We start from the raw sequence: 11,319 nt of genomic DNA, 5'->3' as shown, positions 1-11,319 counted from the left end.
ACTGTGGTTCAGGCGAGCTCCTTTGGTGCCTGGAGGCAAATGGGTCGAGCTGCCTGCTCCCTGGGTCTGTAGGAAGAGGTGCAGTGACAGGGCTCTCTGTGCTGATGCTGTCTGTGGATTTAAAGCTGCTTAAAAGTTCCTGTAGTAACACAAAGGATACCCCACGTTTGTCTTGCCCACAACTACCAACGTCCAGCGGTTTTTGGAGGAAGTGTCTGCCCTCCACGTGTAACCTCAGCCACAGCTCTGTGGCCTGGGCTGCATCTCGGGGGTCAGTTTTCCTCCCTGTGTCAGAGCAGTGGGACTGGAGGGTGCCTTTCCACAGAGTGCTGCCTTTGCTCTTGCTCCTTGTGCATCCCTTTCCGCACCTATTTTGGGGCTCCCGCTTGCACCATGCTAGGAAGGGCTATGAGCTCGTGCTGTGCTTGGGCTTTGACTTAATTACGAGAGCTGAGCCTTGGCCAGGGTTGATTTTTCACAAGGAATGGGTTTTTCAGTCCCTGGAGCTACACAAGCTGTTTCCCAAGGTGTTGCTGGATCCCTGCATGCCCTGTGCAGGCAATGCTGTGGTCCTTTGGGCATGTGCTGGCCTTGGTGGCACGGGTGGGGCAGCAGAGCCACTGGGCTTTGTGTAGGTGACAGTGTTCTGGGTATCTGTGTGAAAGGAATCATGTCCTGAGTGTTGGCAGAAAACCCTAAAACAATGACAACCAAAAAAAAAAACCAAAAAAAAAAACCCAAAAAGTAGGGGAAAAAAACCCCAAAGCCTTGAACGCAGGAAAGGCGGTGATAAAGAGCTTTTATATTCCTAGGGGCTGGCCTATCCACTTTTATTGCCTCTTTTTTTTTTTTAAGCAATGCAAACCCAATCCATATTTTAGAGCCTCCCATCCACTCCCTCTTCACACGGGTTGAAGGGAGCCTGTCAGAGGACAAGAGGGTGCTCCTCCAGGGGCCTCATCCCTGCACCAGGACCCCTCAGGGATCTGAGCCTGCCTCTCCAGTCTCCCAATCCCTCTGCTCCACAGCATCTCTTCGATCCTCCAGAGCTCTGCCTGCGTTGTTCCAGCCCCGCTCATGGCCTCTGCCGAGCGCAGCCACCCGCTGGCCATGGAGGCGATGATGGACATCGACGTCAAGTCCAAGCCCTCGCAGCCTCACTGGTATGAGCACTACGTCCAGCCCTGCGTGGCCGAGCTGCTGGGCAGTGCACTCTTCGTCTTCGCCGGCTGCCTCTCCGTGGTGGAGGATACGGCCGTCACGGGGAAGATGCAGCCCGCCCTGGTGCACGGACTGGCCGCGGGTGTCATCGTCGCCGCCCTGGGAGACGTCAGGTAAGGACGGGCGGTGGCAGGGGCTGCATGGGTTCTGCCCACCGCACCCTCTCCCTGGGGTTGGCACGGTCCCTGCGGCAGCATCTGCATCATCTCCAGGTGAGTGGAGATGATCGTGTCCTCCCTTCCACCACCTGTAGGACCTGTCCTGAGCTGCTCGGCCAGCACAGCTGCTCAGGAGGTGTTGTCCATTAACACCTTGCTTTTGAGGGAGTTCGCTTGCCTTCTGATCACAATGTTTTATTTCCATCCTCTTTTAATAAAAACGGTCACAGCTGCAATAGAAGCAATTCCTTTAGGAAGCTGAGAGGTTTCCTTTTAAAAGGCTGTCAGAATGAAACATTTTGACCTGAGTTTGCTGCTCCCCTGTGTATTTCTAGGTGAAAAAAAATGGATTCTGTTTACGAACGGTTTCTATTCCTCAAAAGCAACATTTAGACAAACGTGCTTGTTGAAAATGGTGGTGTTTGATGGCAAGATATAGATCTATCCTGAAGGAAGAAGCTGAAACAATACCTGTAGAGTCTCATTCCAGTTGCAGCCCAGGGATGGGATGGCTCTGGGCCACCTCCCATGATGCGCTGAGCTGGGACACAACCCCAACCCTCCCCAGGCCATGGAAGCGGCTTGGCCAGGTTCACATGGGAGACCTGGAGTCCAGGGCAAACCAACTGGGAATTTAGCAGTGCACGAGTAGGAGGGAGAAGGCTGGTATGACGGGAACTTGGCGAACCGGAGCCAAGCCCGACACCTGCTGCAGCCCGAGCCCTCGGCGTGGTGAAGGCACAGGTGAGGGAGCAGCACAGGGGGATCTGTGATGAGGGGCTGTGGAGGCATCTCGGAGGTCCCCCATGACCTCTGAAGGCAGGAGGAGCTGGGTCAGGGTCCCGTGCAGGGAGGTGTTTTAGCCCAAATGCAGGTTTTCAGAGCTTTGTGTCCAGAGCAGCCTGGCTCGGGCTGAGCGCTCGCTGGCCGGGCTGTCATCCACGCTGCAGCCTGCTCTGAACTTTGCTTGCAGCCAGGTCCTCCTTTAAATCCCAGGCTCCCACCTTCGCAGGGGCGTTTGCAGCCAGAGCCCCGTCCTGCTGAGACGTTTCCTAGCCTAGATGACACAACTTCTTGCTCTCATATGATGGGTCTTTAATTACAGCTGAAGAGTAAGATGTAATTATAGTTCCTAGACACTCTTACTCATTGCCTTCACCAGCAATTATTAGGGCTGATTGGTTATGAAACTTGTTCATTAACGTGTGTCTCGTAGTTAATCTGTTTTAATTAGAAGGTATCCGAGTTTGTCTTGCATGTGGTCCTCAAGATGAACAATTTAGGTCTGGTAATGAGTTGAACACCAGCCGCTGCCAGCATTCCCAGGGCCATGTGGGCTGGATGTGCAGAGACCTGGGCGCCTTCGCACGTACAGTGAGCAGCGGCAGATAAACCCCGAGAGCCCCAGCAGAGCCCAGCTGGGAGGTGGCTTCAGCCGTATCTGACCCGTTTGTTCCATTCCCTGCCTTCCCAGGGCTGTGTGTCCTTCCAGGCTGGGTACCTGCTCCGCCAGAGCCACTCGCAGCCTCGAGCACAGCCTGGCTGCCAGTGGGGTGTGAAGGGGATGATGCTCCTCGCTGAGCTTTTGCCCCCGGATCCAGGAGTGCTGGTGGCTGGGCTGTGGAACCCCCCATTCCAGGGCCCTGGGCAGGGCTGTGGTGCGCTCCACAGCCTGCAGTACCCACCACACTGGCAGAGAGACCTTCTCCCCACACCTCCCCTGGAGGCACGCGAGGGTCTCTGGAGACCCGGCCCCAAACCCCCTCCCTCAAACTGCACCAGGGCAGCTCCTGCCCCGCCAGCACCGCGCACCGGGGAGGTATCGGTGTAAAGATGCTGCTGCTTTGGAGCAGTAACCGCAGAGAAAGGAAACGGCTGGATTCTGCTCTCCTGCAGCACATGGCATCTTCTCAAGGAAGGGCTGGAAAAGCATTTGTGGCTCTGGCCTAGGGCGAGCACAGTCATAGAATCATTAAGGTTGGAAAACATTGCTAAGCTCATTCAGCCCAACCCCGTTGTGCCAACTAAACCCTGTGCCCAAGTGCTATGGCCACACGGATTTTGAACCCCTCCAGAGATGGAGCCTCTCCCTGTGCCCTGGGCGGCCTCTGCCAGTGAAGAAATGTTTCCTGACATCCTGTCTAAACCTCCCCTGGCACAGCTTGAGGCCATTTCCTCTTGTCTCACCACTTGTTGCTTGGGAGCAGAGCCCAGCACCCCCTCGGGCTCCAACCTCCTCTCCTGGAGCTGCAGAGAGCAATGAGGTCTCCCCTCAGCCTCCTTTTCTCCAGGCTAAACAGCCCCAGGGCCCTCAGCCGCCTCTCATAACCCTTGTTCTTTAGCCCCTTCCCCAGTCCCGTTCTGGTCACGCTCCAGCAGTTCAGTCTTTGGGAGGGTCTCTACGCCAGGGTGACCCCTGTCTGATGCTCCTCTCTCCTTCACAGTGGAAGCCACTTGAACCCGGCCGTGTCCTTGACCATGTGGCTGGTTGGCGCGCTGAACATCACCATGCTCATTCCTTACTGCATCTCCCAGCTCTGTGGAGGGATGATTGGAGCCGTCTTGGCAAAGGTATGGACACTGGGGGTGTTTTTTTACCCAGGGCTAATGTTGGGGTGCAGGGACTCCCCCTGCTCTGCCCCAACCTGCTGCCTGGCCCCAGGGTCTCCAGTGACATTGTGTGTGTTGGGGAGGGCGATGGGTCTCCATGCATCAATTCTGTGGGTAATTAAGAGCGTGGATTTCTCACATGATGACGAAGCTCACAGTTTTGCTGCATGGACGTGGGGCTTTTCTGGCACTCGGGTCTAGGGTTCCCAGTTCCTCCTCCCAGCTCTGACTGCAGGATGTGGACAACTTGCCTGTGGCCACAGTCTTGGGTCTGGCAGTGCTGTGCGGATGTGGGCGTGCCACCTCGCACGGCGCTTGGCTGATGAATTCTTGGTGATTCTTGAATTCTTCTCTCCACGGAGATCAGCCGTGGTGCCCTGAGCAGGTGCAGAGCGATGCACAGTGCCTCTGCAGCCCCAGCCACTGCACACCCGGTGTTTGCCTGTGCTAATCCTCACGGCGCTGTGCTGTGAGGCTCATTTCTGTTCGGTGCTGCCTGTTTCCAGCATCCCAGCAGCCCGGAGCTACGTGGCTACTGCAAAGCCCTCGGCTGGGTGAGCCTCATCCTGCTCCGAGCGTGGAGGCTGGCTCATCATCTCAGGAGATGCTAAGAGCCTTCACTAATGAGTTTATATTTGCCAGACGCTTAGGGCTGGCTTTCAGGAGGAAAGTGATGAGATTAGCTCCTCTTTACCCTGATGCTACGCCCGCCCACGCTGTCCTGACAGTGAGCACATATGCCTGCTCAAGCCCACAATATGGAGCATGGATGGCACAAACAGGGCTCTCCTCCTGCAGGCGGTGGTGCCGAATCAGCGTTTTGCGAGTACCTTTGGAGGAGCCTTCAGCATCATCAGGAACGACAATCAGATCGGCTCCGCCCTCGGGTGCGAGATCATCATAACAACCTTCATGATCCTTGTGGCCTTCATGGGTGCTGTCAATGAGAAGACCAAGACCACGCTGGTGCCCATCTGCATCGCTTTCGTTGTCACAGTGAACGTCCTGGTGGGGTGAGCTTACGAGTCTTCTCCCTGCGTGTTCCCACTTGACACCCAGTGCCACCAGCTCTGGCACCTGCTGTCACGGGGCACGGTACCTTGAGCAGGAGGGCAGGATGGGACCATGGGATGCGCGGATGGAGCTGGTGTCAGAGCTCCCTGCGGTGCTGGCTGAGCAGAGCTCCAAGCACCCAGCGCCAGGGCTCCACTGCTCTGTCCATAGCCAGCACCGCAGGTGCGGCATCCTGCACCGGGGAGAGGGCAGTGCCCATGCCTGGGATGGGATGGGATGGGATGGGATGGGATGGGATGGGATGGGATGGGATGGGATGCATCCCCTCGCAGCACAGCACAGGACCTGCTGGCCAGGGCAGCTGAGGAGATCCGGGCACTCTGAAGACAGTGGCCAATGAGTCCACTGCCCCTTGACATTGTGAGGGAGCCGCTGGGCACAGCGCAGCCGGGTGGCTCGAGCCCAGCACGTGGCCCTTCAGCCGCAGCAGCATTTACAAGCACTCGTTATGGGCTGATAAACCCGAAAGGCCGCACGGGCGATATTTGTCATAGGAAGCCCTGAGCAAACAGGAGCGGGTTTATCCAGACGGGTTTCTTGCCGTGTGCCCTCGTGGCGGCTGGAAGCGCTGCCAAGCTCAGCCTCAGCACAGGCGAGGTTTGGGCAAGCAGCCTGGGTCTTGTGCCATGCAATCTGATAAAAAGCACACGCAATTATGAATGCTAATGGGTTGTTTAGTTAAGGCAGCGCCCCCTCTAGCGGGATTCAGACGCTCATTTAAACACTGTACAAACCTCGTGGGCAAATATTTATCTGTTGCAGTTTCCTTTAATCTGTAAGCGCTGCTGTCTCTCCTGCCCCTCTCTGCTACCCATGCGTGGTATGGAGCTTTCCCTCTTTAAAAGCCCGGCTCCCAGTCAGCCTCAAAACAGACTCGGCACTCGTGATTCCACCCCATGTGGGGTTTTCATAGAACCATGGAATGGTTTGGGTTGGAAGGGATCTCCAAGCCCATCCAGTTCCACCCCCACACCTCCCACTGGATCAGGGGCTCCAAGCCCCATCCAACCTTGCCTTGAACCCCTCCAGGGATGGGGCAGCCTGGGCCAGGGCCTCCCCACCCTCACAGAAGAATGTTTCTTCCTAAGACCTCATCTCAATTTCCTGTCTTCCAGGTGAAAACCATTCCCCCTCATACTATCCCTGCACTCCCTGATCCAGAGCCCCTCTCTAGCTTTCCTGGAGCCCCTTTCCATACTTGAAGCTGCTCTAAGGTCTCCTTGGAGCCCTTCCTTCTCCAGGCTGAACAACCCCATTTCTCTCAGCCTGTCCTCATTGCAGAGGTACTCCAGCCCTTGGATCGTCTTCATGGCCTCCTCTGGACCCACTCCAACAGATCCATGTCTTCTCTATGTTGTTTCACCTGACAACTTGCAAACACCAGCGAGCGACGGCCGATGCCTGCAGGAGGGCGGCTGTTGAGACCAGGCTGTGCTGCAGAAGCAAACTGTCCTGGAGCACTGATGGAGCCTGGTGTGGTCCAAAACCAGCAAGGATGTGCCTCCCCCTGCGCATCGCCCTGTTCGGGCAGCGAGGGCACGGGTGCCGCTCTCCCGTCCCGCAGGGCTGACGCAGTCGCTTTGTTCCTCTTGCAGAGGCACTGTGTCCGGAGCCTGTACGAATCCTGCCAGAGCCTTCGGGCCGGCTGTGGTAGCGAACTACTGGGACTACCACTGGGTTTACTGGGTTGGACCGGTGATCGCTGCCCTCCTTGTCAGCGCGTTGGCGAGGTACGTGGTGCTGGCAGCGGGAAGGAGAGTGGAGTCGCACAGGCTGATGCCTTCCCTGCTGCCTCCCCGGGGCTCTGCCCTCGCTGCCCCCCTGCACCCTGGGGCAAGGCTGGAGGCAGCTGCCTTTCTGGAGGGGTATCCAGAGGCTGGAGATTCCCTTCTCTTCCCCATGAGGAGAGGGTGACAGCAAAGGTCCAACCTGTCCCCAAATCCATGTTTGCTCCATCCAGGAGCTTCTCAGGGGGGTGAATCCAGGCTTGGGCTGGTGCTGGGTTTCTATTGTATGCTTACAATGGCAAAAATACTAACCTGGAGTTTCTCTCTGTTTTTTCTCCCCAAAGGCTCCTGCTGGGCGACCGGAACACCCGCCTGATCCTGAAGTGATGCTGGGTATGGGGCCACGTGCATGCCGTTGGGCAGCCAGAGTGGCTCAGCATGAAGCCCCCCACTCCTGTTCCTCGCCATCCCACCTCCCCCCTGTGTCTCCCGGGCAGCCCATGTTCAAGGGATGGTTCACTTGTACTGCACGGACAATGGGGAGCAGCGCAGCCCAACCAGGCACCCCTGTGCTGGCAGCAGGGCTGGGCAGCACCGCTCCCACCCCAGTTCCCAGCGCTCAGCTGGACCCGGCTGCAGGACCAGCTTGCCAGGAGCATCATCTGACTGACAACGGCGCCCACAAGATCGCAGCCTCCCCCACCATCAGCCAGGCGCAGCATCCATCCCGCTAGCGCCGTGCCTGCGGTGCTGGGGAGGACTGTGCCCTCCAGGGTGGGCACTGGTGCCCTGTGCCCGGGGCTCTGGGCTGTGTGGCTGGATGCTGGGCTGCTCTACAGGAGCCTGTTCCCCTCCCAGGGGTGGACAGTGAGAGCTGCTGGTTCCAAATGCCCCATGAGGAACCTGCCATGATCCCAACTGAGGTGGCGAGAGGCTGAGTCAAGCAGCTGAGCCTGGACACTCTGCATCATCACTCCCCAGCGCTGACACTAATTGATATTGAGCTTCTTCCTGATCAATTCCGATGATTCAGCCGGCTCCCTCCGCCCCGCACGCACCTGCGGGAGCTCCCTGGCCCCAAACGTGGTGGAGGCGGCTGTGAGGCTCCGTGCCCAACCCCACACCAGCTCCTGTGTTTGTCTCCCATTTGAGCATCTCTGCTCTCTCCACCGGCTCCTCCCTCAGCATCCAGCCCAGAGGGACTGTGACCCCGGCACAGCAGGATGCTCCTCCAGCTGGTGCCATGGGTCAGCTCCTGGTCCTTGTGCAAGTCTAGGATGATGCCAAGTGGTTCTTGCCTGTGGCCTGCCACGCAGAGGGATGATGGGAGCATGGAGCTCTGGTGACAGTCTGATTTCTGGGACACCTCTCCGCATCAGGAGGGCTGGGGTGAGGTACCAGCTGAGATTTCAGGGTGGGTCCATCCCTTCCCTTCCAGGGTGTGAATGTTGGGGGTCAGGGGATGAGGGGAGGGGGCTGCCTTGGCAGAGGGAGGGTGATGGAGCTGTGTGGGCAGGGGGAGAGGAGCGAGTACAGCAGCTTGACATCACCCGGGTACCCGTCCTGACTCAGTTGTGCTCCCCAGCCTCTGCCGTGGGGTGTGTAGGGACCGCGTCCCCACTGCTCAGGGGTCTTGTTGGCCGCTAAACCGGCACATGGGTGTCGTTGTGCAAACTCCCATCACATCCCCAGCAGGGAACCCCTCACGTTACTGGGTTGAGTCACTCCTAAAGTGGCAAACTCTTCATTTGGGGACTGTCTGATGCTTCCCCAGCTCGGCACGTGTTGGGCTGTGCTGGGGAGATGCGTGACCCCACAGCAGGGCTGCACACCCTGCCCAGCACCCGCAGCACCACGCTGGAAACTGGGCTTGGAGGGCACAGTGGGTGGGAAAGGGCCAGGATGCCGAAAGCGGGAGCAGTGGGACCCTCCCAGGGCCAGAATGGGTGCGCTGGGCTCTGGCTGCTCCCCCTCTCCTGCTGTCAGTGGGAAACCCCAGGGCGCAGCAGATGTTTCCTCCTCCTGGGCTGCTCCATAGAGGCAGAAACTGCGTTGCTGTGGTAGGGAGGGCGTTCCTGGCTTTCTGCTGTCCCCGTGGGGCTGGCAGAGCCCTGCACAATGTCACCTCTCTATTTTCATCTGGCTTGCTTTCTTCCCAGCCCGGGAGGTGACCCACACACGCACGCACACAGATATAATCTCTTCTAGGGAAGGACAAGGCTGTAGAGATGATGAAGTGAGGAAAACCCGCCAGAATTAAAGCATCCATGGCTCAGGGTGTGCGTGCTTGTCTGCAGCTCTCCCAGGCTGGGCAGGGGGACGCGGCACCCTGCGATGGGCAGCGCAGGCCCGTGGGGCACAGGCTAATGCTCATGCAGGAAGGAGAATGGTGCAACCCACAAAAGGAGACAAATATCATGAAGATGTCACTGGGACCGTTGTCATGGCAATGCCACAATAAATGCCAAACCAAACAGGGAGCAAAGCGGCTGCTTTCTCCCCAGAGGGACCCTGGAGGGCATGAAAGTGGGTGCTGGTGCGAGCTGGGGGCCCCAACCTGCCCCGGCCCCTGCTTGGGGTCCAAATCTCTGTGGGAGTGGGGCTGCAGGCGGCTGCTGCGCTCGGGCACCCACCTTCCTCTTTCAAGAGGAAGCACGACCCTGCGGGAAACACGCTTCTGGCTGCAGCTGCCTCTGCCAGGGGCAGAGTCCCTCCTGCGCCCCAGCTCCTTCTGGCACCTCTGGTCTCTCCTGCACCCCGGCTTCCTCCAACACCCCAGTTCCCTCCTGCACCCCAGTTGCCTCTTGCATCCCAGCTCCTCTTGCACTCCACCTCCTTCTGCACCCCACTACTCTCCTACACCTCAGCTCCCTCCTGCATCCCATCTCCTCCCGCATCCCAGCCTCTCCTGCATCCTGATGCCTCCTGAATCCTGCCTCGCTTCAGCACCTCAACTCCCTCCAGCACCTCAGTCCCCCCCTGTAGCCCGGCCCCAGGGCTCTTCTCCCCGCTGGTGTGGGTGGTGGATGAGGGTCCGGTTCCACTGGGTGTGTGACACTGGTGACCGCTGCTCGTGGTGCCGGGACGCAGGCGAGGGGGGCAGGAGGTGGGGACTGGCCCACGCACGGCCACATGTTTCGCTGCTGATGTGTTCAGCACATTCATTTTTAATTCGTTAGGGTGACTTTTAATAAAGCATCTGTAATACCGTGTTGTTTTTCCTCAAGTATTATTAAAGAGCTTAATTTATGCTAATTAAATACCAATTAACTTCCAAGCACTTAATGTGCTTTAAGGACATAAACCACATCTCATTCCCGTTCAATTAGATTTGCATCAGGCCTGGCCATGGATCGGCACCGCTTTTTTGTCAGCACATGGATCTGCCTCAGAGTCGGGACATCACCTGGCGCTTTCCCTGTTCTTTGCACCCACTGGGATGGAGGTGCCGCTCCGGAGCAGGGCACCCAGCAGGATGATAATTGCTGAGGTTTAGGGCTGGCAAGGACACCAATGCTTGCTACCCTGTGTTGTAGAAAGCCTGGGGGAGCCCAGGGCATCGCCTGGTCCTCAACGAGGGCTCTGCAGGTGTTGCATGTGCACTTGCCTGGGCGCTATCGGCTGTGGCTGATGCCAGCACTTTGGGGGACACAGGGAAAACCATCAGGGTGGGCTCTGGGAACAGCATCAGAAGGATGTTTGTCTCATCCTGTGCCTGCCCGAGCCCCTCCAGCCTTCACACAACAGCTCTTTCACTCTGGATAAATATCCTGGTTAAATATTGACTCGTGAAGAAAGCGGTGCTGCTGCTTGCGGTCAGGCTCCCCGATGCCAGCCCACCCGTAGGACACCGCGTGTTTGTCCAGGGCGGGAGGCTCCTGCTGAAGCCCCAACAGCCACGGCGTGGCCACCGACCTGGGCTCGCCCGTGTCCAGCAGCAGATGAACCCGACCGAGCCGTGCCCTGCACAGCCCGCGCGACCCCCACCACACAGCAGCCACATTTCATGCCGATGGCCCCCACCTCAACCCACAGCCGATGCCCTCGCTCGCTGCCAGCGTGGCTCTGCCCACCCTGGCTGGTGGCTGCGCGGGACGCGGCCGCTGGCAGCAGCTTCACGCTGGAAATAGCTGATCTGCAGCATGCAAACATGTGGATTAATGAGTCGGTTAATTTGGCTGAGTGTCTCTCCTTTCCCAGCTTGCAGACCTGCCCAGCAGCCCCTCGGCGAACAGGGAATTCACCGTGGTCAGGCAGTACCCGTGCTGCGGAGGGGAGGCAGCCCGGCGCAGGATACCCTTGGTGGGACGTTGCCCACCTGCTGCCCATGCACAGGGCAGCACAGCTCAGCCCTGTGCCCAGTGACGCGGGGCCAAGGCTGGTCTGGGGATGGTCCGCTGCCTCCCTGCTGTTCCGCAGAGCTGGAGTGGGGATGCAGCCCCTTTCCCTGCCTGCAGACACCCCATGGCCATGTTTTTGCGTGGCCACAGCTGTAAGCGCAGCCCTGCCGCAGCAGCTTGGTCCCTGCT

The 11,319-nt window shown here is 58.4% G+C and overlaps 1 protein-coding gene across 1 annotated transcript; it reads left to right on the top strand.

The window, feature by feature from the left end:
* The first annotated feature begins 992 nt into the window (after positions 1-992).
* On the top strand, positions 993-8,157 carry AQP8 (aquaporin 8). The gene is made up of 5 exons (XM_054080789.1): positions 993-1,334; positions 3,824-3,950; positions 4,788-5,002; positions 6,659-6,793; positions 7,135-8,157. The coding sequence occupies exons 1-5, from the start codon at positions 1,078-1,080 to the stop codon at positions 7,175-7,177; spliced, it is 777 nt and encodes a 258-aa protein (XP_053936764.1). The 5' UTR covers positions 993-1,077; the 3' UTR covers positions 7,178-8,157.
* Positions 8,158-11,319: the final 3,162 nt, after the last annotated feature.

The sequence above is a fragment of the Cuculus canorus genome, chromosome 15, assembly GCF_017976375.1.
Source record: "Cuculus canorus isolate bCucCan1 chromosome 15, bCucCan1.pri, whole genome shotgun sequence".
In the NCBI taxonomy this organism is placed as follows: domain Eukaryota; kingdom Metazoa; phylum Chordata; class Aves; order Cuculiformes; family Cuculidae; genus Cuculus; species Cuculus canorus.
This window is presented reverse-complemented; position numbering and strand designations above follow the sequence as displayed.